General features: G+C 36.6%; 3 protein-coding genes across 3 annotated transcripts; 2 read left to right on the top strand and 1 right to left on the bottom strand.

The window, feature by feature from the left end:
• Positions 1-1,100: 1,100 nt before the first annotated feature.
• On the top strand, positions 1,101-4,399 carry LOC114540590 (E3 ubiquitin-protein ligase DZIP3-like). The gene is made up of 3 exons (XM_028560713.1): positions 1,101-1,127; positions 3,495-3,847; positions 4,009-4,399. Exons 2-3 carry the CDS (start codon positions 3,516-3,518, stop codon positions 4,397-4,399), a joined length of 723 nt encoding a protein of 240 aa, XP_028416514.1. The 5' UTR covers positions 1,101-1,127; positions 3,495-3,515.
• A 1,144-nt stretch (positions 4,400-5,543) lies between these two features.
• On the top strand, positions 5,544-6,853 carry LOC114540596. The gene is made up of 3 exons (XM_028560720.1): positions 5,544-5,987; positions 6,090-6,344; positions 6,622-6,853. Exons 1-3 carry the CDS (start codon positions 5,659-5,661, stop codon positions 6,782-6,784), a joined length of 747 nt encoding a protein of 248 aa, XP_028416521.1. The 5' UTR covers positions 5,544-5,658; the 3' UTR covers positions 6,785-6,853.
• A 149-nt stretch (positions 6,854-7,002) lies between these two features.
• Positions 7,003-11,432, bottom strand: LOC114540595. Its single transcript, XM_028560719.1, has 12 exons — positions 11,033-11,432; positions 10,843-10,959; positions 10,519-10,693; positions 9,911-10,115; positions 9,428-9,785; positions 8,895-9,092; positions 8,633-8,819; positions 8,250-8,498; positions 7,940-8,111; positions 7,685-7,833; positions 7,241-7,438; positions 7,003-7,154 (listed from the first exon to the last, which is right to left on the bottom strand). The coding sequence occupies exons 1-12, from the start codon at positions 11,396-11,398 to the stop codon at positions 7,021-7,023; spliced, it is 2,508 nt and encodes an 835-aa protein (XP_028416520.1). The 5' UTR covers positions 11,399-11,432; the 3' UTR covers positions 7,003-7,020.
• Positions 11,433-18,266: the final 6,834 nt, after the last annotated feature.

Raw genomic sequence — 18,266 nt, 5'->3', positions numbered from 1 at the left:
CTGCATTTGTCCGTTTAGGTTAACTAAATAATTCAATAATAGAAATATTTTGTTTTGTTTTTTTATCAAATGCGTACCAGGCTACTAATACGAATTCATGTATTTCTTGTTTGTTTCAAGTGCAAATACATGCCTTTATGCCCTATAATAAGCTTTTTATTAACCTTGCTTGCTCGGTCTTTACCGAGAATTATCGGACCTCCATCTTTTTGTACAAACTTCGCTCTTAATTCGAGCTCGGTCTGTTCAAAAAGACCTCGGTCCAATATTTCTCGGTAAAGACCTCGCGCTCGATTAATAAGAAGTTATTATTCTTATTATAAAATGTCGGTATTCATTTAGTTTTGTCTCCTTAAATGGCCATGATACGAGGCTGAAACAGATGATGTTGGTTATATATATATACGGGAGTAAAGTTCTGTGATGTATACAATTATAGAAACACGCGTGGGAGTTTGGGAGAACGAAAAATAAAGAGATGAGTGGGTTTTCCACTTTATATTATTTATCTCCGAAACATCCACAAACTTAAAACCTTAAAAATCAAAACTGTTTCACGATTCCAAGATGCAACGGCAACAGATTTAAGAAAACTATATTATAACAAATCTTAGAATTAAGAATGATCAAAATTCGCTAAATTTTGATCATTCTTAATTCTAAATGTTTTTTATTCTATGACCGAACCGAATGTATAGTTAGTTTTTATATAACCACAGTTAAACTAGTTTTTAAAATGTTTGCTATAAATTATGAATACATTCTTAATAATCATACCTACTTTTTATTTATTTGCAAAATCATGGGTATTTAAGCTTTAGGGCTGCCAAGTGATTTGTTTTAGTAAATAGTAATAATAATATTCATTCTATCAAACAAAATTGAGGGTTTCGTGGTCGTGCGATTTTTGTAATGACGCATCAGCACTCCACTTACTGCAATTACCATTATAAATACGCATCCCACGTGACACTCACATGACATTCTAGCCGCTGATTGGGTGGGTAAAGTTACAATCAAAATTTGTTCTTTCTAGGTTTTAAATCTACATTTCAGTCCATCTGTCCGTTATCCTTCCTGAAAATTTTTACCATGTAGTGCAATCACCGCTTTGAAAATTTGAGAAGGTACGTTTGTGTCTATTGTATTCTAATGAGTGGCATAGTACAGAGCTGTGAGGTCATTACGTTCTTCGAATATTAACAGTATGAGTGTCTATTGTATTCTATTGAGTGGCATAGTACAGAGCTGTGACGTCATTACGTTCTTTGAATATTAACAGTATGAGTGTCTATTGTATTCTAATGAGTGGCATAGTACAGAGCTGTGACGTCATTACGTTCTTTGAATATTAACAGTATGAGTGTCTATTGTATTCTATTGAGTGGCATAGTACAGAGCTGTGACGTCATTACGTTCTTCGAATATTAACAGTATGAGTGTCTATTGTATTCTATTGAGTGGCATAGTACAGAGCTATGACGTCATTACGTTCTTCGAATATTAACAATATGAGTTTCTATTGTATTCTATTGAGTGGCATAGTACAGAGCTGTGACGTCATTACTTTCTTCGAATATTAACAGTATGAGTGTCTATTGTATTCTATTGAGTGGCACAGTACAGAGCTGTGACGTCATTACGTTCTTCGAATATTAACAATATGAGTGTCTATTGTATTCTATTGACTGGCACAGTACACAGCTGTGACGTCATTACGTTCTTCGAATATTAACAGTATGAGTGTCTATTGTATTCTATTGAGTGGCATAGTACAGAGCTGTGACGTCATTACGTTCTTCGAATATTAACAATATGATTGTCTATTGTATTCTATTGAGTGGCACAGTACAGAACTGTGACGTCGTTACGTTCTTCGAATATTAACATAATGAGTGTCTATTGTATTCTATTGAGTGGCACAATACAGAGCTGTGACGTCATGTTAAATGAACCGGTAACCAATATAGAAATAATTCATATTACGATTGCGAGGCTCAGGGGCTAAAACCTGACAATAATCAAACACTAAACAGCAAATAAGGCAGATTAGTTTTTTTGAGACTAAGGATCGATCAATACAGTTTTATTGTAATAGACTCCCTGAGCGCCTAAGAGTCCTGTATAGATATAATATAATCCAGCTATAATCGAAAATATACAATCCAGCTTCACTGGTTACATGCTGAGGAGGCTCAGCCATTAGTCTGAAAAGACAGGTGTTTTATGGGATGAAGTATTATTTTGTAAAAATAAATTATGGAGAGTCGGCTGAAACAGCTTTTCAAAATTTTCGTTTAAACTAAATGGACTATATAAAAGACTTGAACGACAGTTTACAATCGGAAATGAAAAAGTCGAGTAGCAGTAGATCTTAAATACACGAGATATTTTCATAAATTATTTGACATCAAAATACATTCAGATCATACCATGTCTGTTAATCCCAATAGTAGAACGAAACGATTAACTTAGCAATATCCAATGAGATAACACTTGGGTTGAACGGTGCGCAGACAAATCGAACTCGACAGAATTTGGGAATCGAACAAGTAAAATATTATAACTTTAATCCAAACGTTCGTGGGTTTGATGCACGTGAATTGACACAGAATTGTGGCAATCGTTAATCGCGGGAATCGGTTCGAACTAAATAACTTGACAATGCAAAAATATCTAGTACTTAATAGTAACACAATAACTAATTGTTCGCGCAGTATCATAAGAAACATGCGACTATATGAATAGAAGTAAATCTATCGAATACACTATGAATTAAGTCTAAATCTGTACGTGGTAAATCATTTGACCAGTTATGAATACCAAATTAAAACGCACACTACGAGTAACCTAACTAACAATCAATTGTACTAGTACTGAAGAAAGATCAATATGTACTTACTTTGGTTTCCACGCGCACCGACGTTGACTTTATTGCTTTTGTGTAGAACGTGAAACCGAGACAAGTACACAAACGAACGTGGATAGAAATTCTAAATTATACTAAATCCACCGACATAAATTTTGATGTCCTCTTACTAGGAGTAACACGTTGAATAGTGCCTTGATTTTCCTTGAGTCACGCAATTTTACTCTAATCTACTGCCCGCAGGCATTTAATTTTACGAGCATGCTGTTTGATATTAAGCGTTAGATAGCTTGGCGTCAAGGTGTTAGGACTAAACTTGCCTACAAGTAGGTGTTTCAAAACTAACAATGTCTATCAATGAGAACCGGCTTTCAAAATTTATAATGTCAAGAAAAATCTCATTTCCACACACAAATAATACAAACGGAATGTTTATGGAAATTCTAAAATTAAGCTAAGAAATATCTCTTCACAAAATTATTTTAATAAGAAATCTCTTCGTCTAATAATAAGATCCTTGCGACTTTCTTTTATGACAGAATGTCATAAAATATGTGAAAATCTACTCTATCCCATTCTTTTTCTTGGTGTAGCCTATATAATTAATATGACCATTTCGTTACAGTAACTAACCGTGTCTAATGCCATGGCATCTAACGAACTACAAGAAAAAGCAAATTATACAAGACTTAGTAGACTTTTAGTTGACAAAGGAACTGAGGCTTTCAGAAATACATTTGATACCATCCATCCACCTGTTAGTCTACCCAGAGTATTGGCTGCAAACAAAACATCTCTTCAAAAGTTAAAACCTCGAGTTATTAATAAATCCCAGTGGGATTTACTGTTTCCTCCGTCTGGCAACCCACAAGATTCCAAAACCCTTGATGTCACATTACTTACAGTTCTATTCCGGAACATTTGTGGTTTTCCATCAACAGGATGGAGTGTAATGCCTCCGGATACTGATAGATCAGGGCAAGCGAATATCACACAGGGTTGGTAAGTTACTGAATAAATAAGCCAAACATTGTTATTGGCGGCCCTTTGATTCCTTTGTTTCAAACAAAGAAAACAAATGTTATGTTAATATATTTGGCTTATTTATTCATAAAATCTACCAACCCTGATATCACAAGAATCAAGTGTTACAGAAATGAAGTTATTGCACATGTAACAACAACCAGAGTTGATAATTCAACATTTCATTCTTTATGGAAGAAAATTTCCCAGGCGATAGTAGAATTGGGCGTTTCACAGATTGAAATCGACGATTTAAAAAATTGTCCTCTTGGGCCTGAAGAAGAAGTGTCTGTGCAAAAGCTTAAAGATTGGAAACTGCACGAAGATGAGTGTATTAAAATGCTTGTAACAATGACACAAATCGTTGAAGAAACCCGCGATGGAGTAAATCTACTATGCCAGTCTTTGTTGAAGAAAAGTGACAATGAGATCCCGCAGACATCCCTCAAGCGTACGCTATCATACCCGAGGATGGCAATCCTGAAAAAAATTCTGCAAGGAGAGTAGTAAAGATGTATTGAGAAAACTTGCCAAACATAATTTCAGAATAAAATTCAAAGAAAATTAAAATTTTTCCTCCCTGGAACGAGAGAGTGGTTGTTAAGGAAAGTTGACGAGTGGTTTTGTAACAGTGTGAGTGAGTCAAGAATAAAGTTAATAACAGCTGGACCAGGATTTGGTAAAAGCGTTTTTGCCGCTAAAATCTGTGAAGATTTTGAGAAGAATGAAAAGCTGGCTGCTTGTCACTTTTGTGATTTCAGTGACTCAAACCTAAAAGATCCTATGGTGATGCTGCAGTCTCTCGCAAGTCAGATGTGCAAGAGCGTCCCTGGCTTTAAAAATGAGCTTCTTGATCAGTTACAGCGACCGCATCAAGTCCAAAACCTCAAAGATGCCTTCCAAATATATTTACAAAATCCCTTAGCTGAATTGGAAATAAAAGAGCCACGTTTAGTCGTGATCGATGGCTTGGATGAAAGTGCTGCTGATAATAAGAATGAAATTACTCATTTAATTGCTGAATATTTTCCTGATCTTCCAGAGTACATCAAAATCTTGGTGACGAGCAGGCCAGAGATTTCCGTGGCTGATCTAAGACTAAGAGACGATCAAAAGACGAACATTGCGAATGTTAACGCCAACAATAACATAGATCTTGAACTTTATTTTAATAAATGTCTTCCAAGTTTAGTTGGCAGGGAAGTAAATCAAAGTGAAGTGAGCCGTGATTTGTATGAGTATCCATATCTTCGCTGCTTAAGATGGGATAAATCTATTAGTTTACTTTCCATTTTTGTTGCCAAATGCCAGGGCTCATTTCTCTATGCACATCATTTTCAATCTGGGCTAAGGGCTCGCTATGATCTTGAGAAGATAACAAATAATGACGTTATGGAGTTTCTCCCAGAAGGACTGGATTCTGTTTACGAACGATATTTTAAACGCCTTGAAGACGAGCTTAGCGACTTAAAGTGCATATGTCAAAATTACCATTTTTTCCTCAAAAATCGGCCGTGTCGAGACAATTCGAATGATATATACCTTTTTTAAAACGGATAAATACTTCCAGATTTATTTTACCTCAAACATGTCAAAAAATAGGGTTTTTTGAAACCGGGCCGGGAGAAAAGAGTCTGAGTACGAACAGCAGGCGATGACGTCAAATCGGGAACCTCATATTTCACACACATGTTGTTCCGCTTGTTTTTGAACTACGCCGAACGAGGAAGGCTACAACAAATCTGTAAATTCTGTTGTTTTTGGATATGTCTGCTTCTGAATCTTACTCAGACGACAATTCGACATCATATGACTCAGATTCGGATGTAGTTGAGGACTATGAGCTCGAAGTGGAAGAATTTGACTCGCCTTCAGAGCAAGACGAAGGGCCGTCAACCTCGCCGTCAACTCAAGGCCAAGCAGACATGCCAGACAACACTATCAATAGCGTTGGGGCAGTGGCTGTTCCATACGAGGATGAGCCTATAGCGGATGATGATTGGGTCGAGAAGTACGAAGAAGAAAGAGAGACTGATAGGATTCGATTTGAAACCCTCGAGGAACGTTTAGACGGGACAATTCCAACAAGTGACTGGTAAGCCTAATTTTACAATTCGATATGTAATTTTGCTACACACGTCGACAGGATTAATTACGTAAATTAAGTATTTTTATTTTGTTTTAAATATTCATTTAGGTGCAAGTGTAACAACTGTGACACAAGTTTGCTGCAGAATGTGTACGAGGCTCAATGTTGCCAGGAAATAGACAGATGCACCAAGGCACTGTGTTCAGATGAAGTGCTCCAAGATGTCGAAACACCACCTACTTGTGTGTTACATCACCCAGGATTTCGAATTAATTGCCTGGAGAAATGGTCCTTAAGAATGGCTGCACCAAAATACAAAACTAAAAGTCGTAGAAGATATCGCCAACAAGGATCAGAAGAAACGTGAGTTTAATTTGTTTACTTTCAGTTGAAAGCCCTCCTCATCATGCAGTCAGCTCAATATGGCTAACTAAAATCATGTAGCTACACTTTAATTCTGCGAGAAATTATATTTGTTTTTTTTATATTTGCACATATATATGAGTATTATGTGGCATGGCAAAGTTATGTTTGTCTTTGAGTTTACAGTACACACATTTAATTTCAAAAATGCAACTTTTGAACTATTGTATAAAATCTATTCTAGTATGCTAATATAATTATTGTTATTTTGATATAGATACTTGCGGTCAATAGCATACAGAGAATTTTCTCAGCTTGTTTATGGAATACTGGGTCGACTGCGAATACCCTTACCAGCTTGTGCATATAATGCAATTCGCACAAAATTTCTAACACATGATGAAGCATTTACTGGATTTGATGAAGATATATCAGACTAATAAACAATTATCATGAATTAAAGTTCATTTTTTATTAAATTTTTTACTATGGAGTTATTTCTTGCTTTTGCATGACTCTGTTTGGGAGGGGAGAATGGGGTGGAGGTGGCTTGACATTTTGTTATATGATCAAGAATGTCATGACCACCTTGGGGTAAGTAATGCATGGCCCCAAAGAGACAAAAGTGGACAGATACTGCAATATGTTTGAAGTTTGTAATATTTATTTAAAATGATTAGTTTGAGGTCTGTTTGTTCCTTGGGCAATCTAAAACATTTTTATGACCTTTCATGGGCTGGTGGCACAAACTGCAATGAGGTTTTGCCCTTTGAGTTGGTCTTGTTGTGGTTGCCTCATCAACTTGCGATACTAAATAATTGAGAGACACATTAAATTAGAATAAAAAATATAATTTTGTTTACTAATGATACAATACATATGTTGATTTATCACACCTGCTGCTGTTGGAGGGACTTCTTTCACAACCATAGCTCTCCTATCACTTCGCTTCTTGATGGCCTCATCTCGTGGTTGCTTATTCAGCATGACATTCATTGGTTCAGGGGTCATCTTCTTTAATTTATCATGTTCTTTCTTGAGGTTGCCTTCTCTTTGTGCTTCCAGGAAGGTTTCATAGATCTCTTGAACATAGCCTAAAACAATGATAAGAATACAATTATTTACCCTTTCATTGAATCCAATTTATCTGTTTATTATTAATATAAAATTATCTGAAATCTATACATCCAAAGCCCTAACAAACTGTTACAAAGCTTGTGAAGTACCAGATATACTGTTGTTCACAATACCAATGATTTTCAAGGAGTAGCAAACTAATTACATCATGAATACCGTCATAAATGCCTAATGACATATGACCACAAGGCCCACAGACTTACAAAAGTTTGCAGCAACTTTAACATCTCTGACAGTAGCTTCCCCATTTTTGAATTTTGGGTACACCACCACATGCTGTTCTGAACCATCTGAATTCTTTACAACCTTTCTGTTAAGGTTATAGTTAAAGTGAATTGCTGCAATTATGTGCCTAAATAAAAAAAGTTTCCATGTTTATTAATTAGAAAGTACACTTGCTATATATGTAGGTACTCAGAAAGATTTAGTTGTATTGCATTATATGATTTAATTAGTACCTAATATACATGCCAGGATAGGTATAAGCAATCATTTTAGGAGCAAACTGGTTTAGCACCGAGTGGAACCCCTCAAGGCAGCTTGTTTGAGACAAGGGAGATGCTTTCTGGATTCCTTTCTTTAACCTCTTGTTTGACAATGCTTTACGCACCTTCTCATATACAACAGAATCTAATATGTATGAAGAAAGATCACATTTAATTACTTTGAATTTAATCTGGTCACATCAAATTCCATGTGGTCTTTGTTCTCACAATGCTAAGACATCTGTGGTGAACATCAAGGGGAAAACCAACGAAAATTACATACTTTCATTAAGCCACTCTCGATTTTGAATGTCACCATGAGCGCACTTGTCAAAGATAGGGTCATCAAGGTTTTCATGTTTGTTTACAATATGACCAAGAAATGACATGAATTTGGCCAAAATAACCCTCCCGTCACCAGACGAAGTAGAAGTAGCACTCCAGGACAGATGGTTTTGACAAGGACGTATCCAGGGTTGAACTTCTTCACTGTCGGTCTCCTTTGCAATTTTTGATAGCACTTTTCCAATTTCTAAAAATTTAAATAAAGACATCACAGATTTTTTATTGTTACAACAATATTTGAGTAATGTATATCCACCCTTTGGACATTCATACACATACTAATACATACATGAAAATAGATGTATTCATATAAAAACATACTTTTCCTCAAGTGCCAAAGATCAAAGTAATGCTTCACTTCTTTCAGCTTTTCCCTCATATGTTTGGCTATGGATGTATGGCGGTCAGTAACAAGTGTGTCGTATGATATTCCACAACTGTTCACATATTCCATACAATGCTGGAATGCAAGGTACTCCATTGCCTGACTACTTCCTGCTTCATTCCTCTATTAAATGTTGAGATGTAAAAAAGTAAACTAGGTTATGAAATAAAGCATGAAATCAATAAATATTTTTCAAACCTGAACTAATGAGAAGTGCAATATACATGGGGATGTACAGCAGAATATTGTATAAGCACAATACTTTGCACTGTGTCCCATGCTATCATGCCTTCCATCTCCTGCTATAGTCAGTGGGTCTTTGTTTTCTTGCAGTTTGTTGATCAGCTGCCCTTGGTACTTCTTCCAGTGCAATGAAATGGCTGGAAATAGTTTATTCTAGAAATGTTTACAAAACATACAAGACATTATTGTTATTGATTCATTAGGAATGAGGATTTATCTTAAGTGTGTCTACAAATAAAACAATGGAAATCAACAAAAAATGCAAGAGAAAAGTAATATTGTGCGTAATAAAAGCAATATTGGCTGATTTAAAAAAATAATATTGCTGAAATCTATTAGATGTTGTTTGACATTGTATTAATTTGTTGACACTCATAGATAAATTAATTCATCAAGTCTGTTCAAAATTTTATTCACTTATATATCACATAGGGTCAACTGTTCAGAATTGAACTAGATAGTGAATCCAGTTAGTTCTTGGAACTCACCTTCTGGTGCCTAAAGAAAGTGCTCAGTGAAATGCACGCCATACCCATGTGAGTAAAGACACGCTGAACTTTACTGATTGATGCACCAGCCACTAAAATCGCAAAACTTAAAAGAAAATTTCCAGCTGCAATTTTGGTTCCCTCCATATTAGGTTGACTGTGCCACACAGAATTCCTCTGCTTACAGTTGGGATTTCCACAGTAAGTGTGGACAACAACCTTTGTCCCATGCTTACTGGTCTCGACAAGAGGATTGCCACTTTTACAGGATGGGCAGAACTGAAAAAGTAGCATCAGCTGCGACAAGAATACGATAAACTTCGGCTCTGTCCTTAGATTGTCATCTTTAGTATATTCTCTAAAAGTTCAGAAATAGTTTTATACATAAATGGTTAAAACCTTACATATAAATAGGATGCCAGGCTATGTAGTTGTAAACGGTTCTTTGTAGTAGATTTGGTGTCTCATTTGACAAACTATTACCTTTTTGGTTCATAATCATCACTTTCATCAGAGTCCTCTGTCTCTGTCTCAGTCAAATTATCCCACTGAGTTGTATCAGTATCATCTGATGCAGTATTTGGGTCAGTTGGTAATAACTCTTCACTAGTCTCACTACTGATATCTTCTGTTGGAGCTACTTCAGTGTCACTAGATTGTGGTACATTCTCCACTGGAATTTGCAAATCTGTCAAGTACCAAATACAATTGTATTACTCACTCAGATGAGCCATAAAAATAAATTCATATTCATTTTCGTATGTACTAATATGTGGAATCTCAACTGGGTATATATAAATTAATTATTGAAAATAAAGCCATTTCCTTTGGGCTTTGGCTAACACTGTAGCTAAACTAAACTATTACAGCTGTTTATACAAAGAAAATAACGTAAATTCTTGCAATATTGATTACCCTGCTAGTATTTATATGTATTTAATAAGTTAATAGTCTGTATTTGCATTTGAGCCTGGAAGACAAATTGCTCATGTAACACGATATATGCTTGTATGTGTATGACTGTATGTATTTATCAATTTTTAATGTCTAATGTAATTAGCCCTAAAAACGAGTAATACGAAACCACTTACTGGATTTTAAATCCATTACGATAGACCTTTCTTTTGCTAATTTCTGTTTCCCGTCTATTACTTGGTTCCGAAGAAGTCGGTTCCTCTCTTCTAATTCAAGACAGCATTTGCACACTTCCGCACTAAGCACTGTTTGAGTGAACTTTTCGTTTGTTGTTTCCGACTGCTGGATGTCCTATAAAAAATTCAACATTTAATAAAGATATAAAAATACCAATCCCCCCAGAACTACCTTGTGAAAGTATTCCATTTATTACATAATTTAATAGAGCCTCAACGCTTTCAAATTGACTTCGACGCAAACAAATGCAAATTTATACTTACATGACATTCGACACTTGGCATGTCTAGGTCCATTTCTGCTTCAGGCTCGACAAAGTCAGATGAACAACCTGGTTGTAGTTCTTCCGAGGTACTTGGTTCATTCTCAGCTGTACTAAACTGAAAAAAATGCGAGAATAAGTTAGTATTGAAGTGCGTACTGCGAGTAAACAAAGGTTTCATTGTTTCTCACCTTGCGTTTGATTGCTCTGGCTGCCCTGTCTGAAAGCTGTTTTTCGGTCTCATTTGTAGTATATACCGATGGAAATGATGTAATCCCTATGTCATCTCTTTTAAGCACTGGTCTATACGTCTCCTGTTGTCCAGCTAGATTCAATATTCTTTGAAAATCGCCTGCCTTAAAATGCTTAGAGCATACACAGCTTGAACTGCTAGGCTCCCATTTTGCGCGTTTGCGCTTCACGAAATCTACCCAGACCTTTCGTCTCTTAATAGCTTCTGACCTTAAATCTCCATCGTAAGGTATTTTGTGAAGTATAATACCATTTGCAGGATCCGGAATATTCGAACAACCATATACAACGCAGCGAGAAGGCATTTTGCCGGCGATTACTACAGTTTGATATAGCAAAACAGCGTGTTGTATGAAATATGAGTTTATGCGGTTCCCGATTTGACGTCATCGCCTGCTGTTCGTACTCAGACTCTTTTCTCCCGGCCCGGTTTCAAAAAACCCTATTTTTTGACATGTTTGAGGTAAAATAAATCTGGAAGTATTTATCCGTTTTAAAAAAGGTATATATCATTCGAATTGTCTCGACACGGCCGATTTTTGAGGAAAAAATGGTAATTTTGACATATGCACTTTAAAATATGAAAAGTTCGATGTGATGAAAATTTTGGAAATGCTGCCTGCTTCCGAAGGACCTCTTCCCCTCACTTTCGTCGCTAAGACTTTTGGTTTAGCTCCAGATTGTCGCGAAACGAAAGTCATCATCAACAAAATTAATGAAACCGTATCGTGCTTGTTTTACGTTTCAGATGACAGGTTAACCGTTTTTCATAAATCCGTTATTGATTGGCTTTTAGCAAAGGGATACAAAGATCACCAGTATGCTGTCAAGGTCGATGATGGACATAGATCGCTTTGGCTTTTATGCGAAAAGGTTTTTAAAGAAATTGTGGAAGGTGTTCGCTCAGGACTTGAGCTGAAGTATAGTAATGACGTGAAATACGCTCTGAAACATGGTTTAAAACATCTAAAAAAATGTGAAATGGAGGAAGGTGTGTTTTGGTCAGTTGATGTTGTTATCGTAAATTATATGTTAACTGTAAACGTTTCAGATGTATTGCGACGTTTCTGGCTCACATTACTGCAATGTTCCTGGATTGAAAACGAAGATTTACGCGCCCGCATTTCCTACCATGTCATTGAATTTGAGTCTTTGGAACATGCCCTGGCGAATCTGCATGAATATTACAATTATCTAGGACGAGTTTATTCGCCAGTATTTTTACAATCGTATTTACAAGCGGTTCTTACACATTCTCCAGAAGGTTATTTCAGCGATGATGAGAAGAAAATCGCGGAGACGCTACTATCAAACCTTTCACCTTTTGTCGAGTCGAATTCTTACGAAGTTTCGGTTTTGCCGCGAGCAGTCTGGAAACACAGTGACTTTCCTCATATTACAGATTTTGCTTTATCTAACGATGAGAAAAGTGTCGCAGTTGTAAGAAGGAATTTTGTCCATGTGCTATCCCTACCAACTTTAGTTGAAATTATGAATTATTCAACAAAATTGGAAAAAATTCCATGTTGCACATTTTCTCCAGACAATTCGCTCATATTATTTGGTAAACTGGAAACGGCGTTTAACATTGCTGGAAGAAAGGAAGTCCCATTTTTCCCTGGAAATCAAGAGACGTTCAAGACCTGTGCATTTTCCCCTAACGGCAAAAGACTGGTGACTAGCGACGGTTCAAACACCATTAAACTATGGGACGTTGCTAAACAAAAATTGTTGTCGTGGCTTTGTGCTGAATTTCGTGTTGATTGGTGTTCTTTTAGCGTCACAGGGTTATTTATTATTGCAAATTCAAAATCTCAATCTTGTCCGGGTTATTCGTTTTGTGTTTGGAACGCCATCACATTGCAAAGAATTGATAAGCGAAAATTATGTCACGGGGAAAGGGAGAAACCAGTTGTGTTAAAGAGTAGAAAATGTGAGCGATGTTTTCAGCGGGGATTTGAGAAACGAAATCCTAAACAGTTAGAAATAAGGGAATGTCAGCATTATTATAATAGAAAAAACTTTACAATGTCGCGTCCGTGGATCTGCAAGGTGTGGAGTGTATTTTTCTTCGGAAGAATTTTGTTATTCGAGTGACAATGAAAGTATTCCTTTGACTGCGATTGTTGCTTGGAACGACCTCGTTGCTTCCCTTTCCTTCAGTTAATCAAAATGATAGCTTTACAAGATGTGTGGCTCTATTCAGATAATAAAAAACTCATTGTCTTTAAGACATTAGCTCCTAAACAAGAGCAATCATGTCTGTTACAGCCAACGGCCGTTTATTCGAGTTCGTTTTCTCCTGACGGCTCTCGACTTGCATCCTGCAACTCAGATGGATATATCAACGTATGGAATGTCTATACCAGCCAAGTTCAACAACGTTTTAAAAGCAGTCAATGCAGGTCAATGTTTTTATGCTGGTGGTCGGAAGATTTTTTCTTTGTGATTAGTCAATTTCACTGGCTTCCCAAATTAACGCGATACCCGGTAGATGATAATTTAAAGATCCTGTTTACTCATAGTCAGGAGAACTTGTCAGATCACCCATATTCTTTGGCTGGTTTTTCTGAAGGCTTTGTCAGCTTGGATCTCGAATTCAATGAACCCGTGAAAGTTCTCGATGTCAGAGATGTTGATGGTCATTACAGAATGATCAATTTGCCTGGAATTAAGCCTGAGATGGAAGTGGAAATCTCGCCTGGTGGTGCCTTTATCTCTGGTTGGGATTTGAATGAATTTTATATTTGGAAAAGAAATACCGATTATGAAGTCTTTTATCACCATGAATTTGAATTAAGCGATGAATTATTCCATAACTCCAGAGTCGCAGTAAGTTTCAGTAATGATTCCAAAGTCGCAGTAATCATGGATTTTCTGTTTGATAAGAGTCAGATAATTGATCTGGACACAGGTGAATCTCAAGATATAACGTCTGAATTAAATTTTCGTCAATCGTTTAGGTCATTTTGTATTCACAAGACAGGAATTGTATTAACTTTATATGATAACCTGGTAATATTTTTTGACATGGACTCTTGCGCGATTCTCGACCATTCCTATCAACGATACTTGAAGGTTGATGATTCAAGCAAAGAAATTAAACTTTCCCCAAAAGAGGACGTGCTAGCTTTTCCTGACTACAAAGGTGATATGGTGTTTCTTCGACTGTCTATTCCAGAAAATTCCTTTGTTCGACGATATTTAGCGAGATGCAGTAGTTAATTTTTTCTTTAACTCGAATAAATTTGTCTCGCGGAAAAGGTTTTTAGGAAGATTTACACAAAGCTGTATATTTTCTTAAATGTTTGTTTCCTCGCAGGTTGTTTATACCCATTAAATGAGAATGTCTTTATTCTTAAAAATTACTGAAATGAACTCGTTCACACGAGGACGAAAACCAATAGGAGAAGACTTAGTTGATAAAGACTTTGTTATGAACGACAGATGTTTTGGAGCTGATTTTTCAGTTAGGATATTTCATAATGGATTTAGTGAACAATAACATGAAAAACTATCATCAAGAACATTGTTTTTGGGCAGCGGCTAGACTTTGCTTGGAGCTGGTCTAGAATGGAGAAGTAAGACACCTCCTTCCCTCCGTTTGTCTGGGAGTTCACCTTGGGCAAGTGATAGCACTCCCTTGCCTCCCTAACTGGGGTTACAGTTTGTTAAACAAAACAAAGATGATATCTTGAATACATCTGCAAGAAACAAGTCCTAAAAAACTGTGACCAATGCCAGTCGTATGATGGTGTTGTTTTAAGATGTTCATTATGGTAGTTAGGGAACGTTCGTTTTTTAGCTGGGAACGATTTATAGTCTGAAGCGGAGCTGGAAAATCGTAAAAACTTGACTGAAATGTGAATAATATTATGATCAAGACATATGATGTTCATAAAAAAGAAGGTCACGAAACAACACAACAATTATGTCTTATAGGCGTGTTTCAAGCGTCGTGTTAATGCGTTCGTCACTTGAAAGAAGAACGACGTTAGAAACAAGCCTTAACTTACCCAGAAGAAAAATTTTAAGAAATTTGTAAGACCTGATTATTCGTAAAAAAATTTTGGTAGTAATTTTTATAGAAAATAATACGCAAACTTTTTAATTCCTAAGCGCTAAATTCCATTAAGTCCCGTTCTCCACTTGCAGAATTTATTCGCGCAAACTGATAAAGATTCAGGAAGGATGCTACATTTTCGCGGGGAATTTCTTCGCGGACCAATCACATCACAGGTTTTTAGATTCCGGTTCGCGTGGCGCGAAAAAATTCCCCGAGTGGAGACCCAGCTGATGTGAATATTTTCTATGAAAATGAAATATTTGTATAAGACATACGAATGGGAGAGCTTTGCTTTGTTAACTAATAAAGCGTGGTGTCTTTAATAAACGAACACACAACTATATTGATCTGTAAGCAAACTAATATCAAGTGTTAAAATAGGATATTATGACTTAGAAAGTGTCTGGTACACACAAGTACATATCTGCTTGATATTTAATCATAGGCTATTGCCAGCATTTATTGTAATTTGTATAGATTTGTAGTCATTTGTAAACCGTTTACAATTTTATTACATATTTCACTCAGTTGTTGAATTTTCTACATTTCTATATCTGTGGTTGTTAATGTTCTTATATTACGAGCAGTGAATGAGTGTAAAAGTTGTCTGGTGTGATATCACCTTGGCGAAATATCCCCTTGGATCCATGTAATTACGCCGAGAACCAGGGTTGCCAGATTGGCTGAATAAATTAGCTGAATCATTATTACCTTCGAGAAAATAAAGGAAACAACAGCTGAAAACAAAAAGATCAATTAAGAGATATTCATAACAGTAAGGTCTTTTCTAGGAAGTCGTTAGGTGGATTGTGTGTTGTGCGTGGGAGGGGGGGGGGCTGAACCAAACAGTCCCAACTAACTAGAAATTAATTTACAGGTGCGGGAGTGGTGTGTGGGTTTGGAGCACCAAAATTCCCCAGAAATTTTTTTGTATTTTCAGTCTCTATGACTTGATTTCCTGCATTTTGGGGGTCACTCGCTGACGAATTCTTTGCGGCAAGGGAGGTTTGTCACAGAATGTAATTTCCTTCCCCTGAACAAGACGCCTGTTCTGGCGTTAACTCCGGCGTGCCGCGCACGTGCCAGTCTTCAATATAAAGCTTCTGAACATGAACATGAACAATACAGTTCATATTCATTTAGATACCTTGCGAACCTAAATGTTGTTCGATCGCGATGTTCAGAAGCACATCGTACTTTAAAAAGTATAGAAGTTCAATTGTTCAAAAATGTAAATAAACCGCATGATACGTTCACTTTGTCTTACACTTAGCTTTTGGAATTCGCGCTTATACAGTATAGCTATATTAAATCTTCAATCTTGTGCAAACTGCGATGTGTCAACGCGCCCATACACGATCACATCTTGTTAAACGGCGAAATAGCAGCGATATTATTAAAATAGGACCAGAATTTACATATCTAAACTTAATCGAACAGCATCAAAAGAACGGTTTATTTGTTCCTCTTGGAGGAATTGCCGTATCATGCGAGCGAAATCGAATCGCGCATCGGAAAATTAGCCAAAGCTGTGCACCACAACTCTTGGGAGACAAAACTGTGACGTATAGATAAATTCGGTCACATACACATTTTAAATACTAGAAAATTTCGCGCCAAAAAAACGAAAAATGAAAAAAAAAACAAAAAACCAAACCAAGGCGAATCTTCAACTTCGTCGCTCACGCCGGAGTAACAATGCGTTTATCTCTTATTGAATATCGTCACTTCATTATTATTATTATTAACCGCTGAATTTATCTCAATGGAAGGATTACCATTTTCTTATAACCCAAGTTAAATTTGTTTTCTGAAAGACACAACGTGTAGTTTCATCTGTCGCTTCATAAGCCTCGTTTTCATATGTCACCGACAGTCAGCGATGATAGGTGGTGGCCGGTGACGAAATTTGTTTAAAAAAAGAAAGCCCTTTATACTCCTCCATTCACCAACAATAACCATCGACCTGGCTTATAACCCTGGCGTTCTTATTAACCACCGACAGTTGGTGATGTATTGTTGATAACCAATGACCAAGAAAATTTATGGAAAATAACACAGAACATTATTCTCCAATGATCTCTGGCAATAGCCTTCGCCAATTGTCGGTTACATATGAAAACCAGGCTTCAAGCCTAGTTCACTGGTTCTCGTATGTCACCAATAGTCCGCCATATATCTTTATTGGTGGCCATGACCATGCAGCGACTAAAGCTTCGTTTACACGACAAGCATTTTTGGCCAGGCACGCTTTAGTTTTTGCAAGCGGGCAGAAAATGGCACGGCACTTTTAAATTTTGTCCTTTAAACCGACATAATATAAGTCCGCAGACCAGTAATTTTATCCGTGCCGAGACCGCTTTAAAAGATGTTTTTGACCTGTCAAAGCATGGAGACCGTGCCAAAAATATTGAGTTGCATCAGCAATTTTGAATCGGATTTGAGCGAGGGTCGGCCTCGAATGTTCTTTGAATTCATCAGCACTTTTTTATTGTTGATCAAGCGCAGATTAAATAATTACTGCAAAATGGCGGGAAAGAACAGCAGGGAAAGCTCTGGTTGGATACGAAAACAAATGTTTTAATAGAAGCCTAGGGTGCTGAAGTCATTCAACAAGTTATAAAATGCAAAAATACCGACACTATCACACGAATAAAAAGATTCGTTTTTTGTTCGAAGGATAAATTATTTAGAAGACCTTTATGGCATGATTACCAGATGATGCATCTCAGCTTTGTTAACCTGCTGACTTATATAGCAACTGTGGTGTGGTTATGGGCGCCAAAAATATTCTATTGGGTGCTTTCTAAAATTCTGTGGTATTCAGGCCTAAAAAGAAAAATAACGCGTAAACAGGCTTAGTTACGGCGCCAATTTCTTTTGGCCTGCCCTGAAAAAACTAAGCGTATCGTACCAAAAATGTTTGTTCTATAAACGAGGCTAAGTAAATGGAGTTTCTCTGCATGGGTTATTTATTGCTTTGGTCCGCTACTGATATTCTGATATTGATTAAATTTCAAATAAAGGCTTTTTTGACTAATCTTGTATTTAATTGGTAGTTGTGCATTTATGTTTCTGGGACGACACAAATAGCTTTGGAACAACAC

The sequence above is a fragment of the Dendronephthya gigantea genome, unplaced genomic scaffold (assembly GCF_004324835.1).
Source record: "Dendronephthya gigantea isolate DGI-Jeju-01 unplaced genomic scaffold, DenGig_1.0 000242F, whole genome shotgun sequence".
Lineage (NCBI taxonomy): Eukaryota > Metazoa > Cnidaria > Anthozoa > Malacalcyonacea > Nephtheidae > Dendronephthya > Dendronephthya gigantea.
Note: the sequence above shows the minus strand (reverse complement) of the source record. Positions and strands in the feature narration are given on the sequence as shown.

What these genes read in the sequence shown, in the direction of transcription:
- LOC114540590 (XM_028560713.1), top strand. Translation starts at nt 3,516, where the DNA reads ATGGCATCTAACGAACTACAAGAAAAAGCAAATTATACAAGACTTAGT. An exon ending in CCGGATACTGATAGATCAGG is followed by an intron (nt 3,848 to 4,008) that starts GCAAGCGAATAT and finishes TGATATCACAAG; the next exon opens with AATCAAGTGTTACAGAAATG.
- LOC114540596 (XM_028560720.1), top strand. Translation starts at nt 5,659, where the DNA reads ATGTCTGCTTCTGAATCTTACTCAGACGACAATTCGACATCATATGAC. An exon ending in ACAATTCCAACAAGTGACTG is followed by an intron (nt 5,988 to 6,089) that starts GTAAGCCTAATT and finishes ATATTCATTTAG; the next exon opens with GTGCAAGTGTAACAACTGTG. An exon ending in CAACAAGGATCAGAAGAAAC is followed by an intron (nt 6,345 to 6,621) that starts GTGAGTTTAATT and finishes ATTTTGATATAG; the next exon opens with ATACTTGCGGTCAATAGCAT.
- LOC114540595 (XM_028560719.1), bottom strand. Translation starts at nt 11,398, where the DNA reads ATGCCTTCTCGCTGCGTTGTATATGGTTGTTCGAATATTCCGGATCCT. An exon ending in TATCCTGGCATGTATATTAG is followed by an intron (nt 7,834 to 7,939) that starts GTACTAATTAAA and finishes TTTTTTATTTAG; the next exon opens with GCACATAATTGCAGCAATTC. An exon ending in AGTCCCTCCAACAGCAGCAG is followed by an intron (nt 7,155 to 7,240) that starts GTGTGATAAATC and finishes TCAATTATTTAG; the next exon opens with TATCGCAAGTTGATGAGGCA.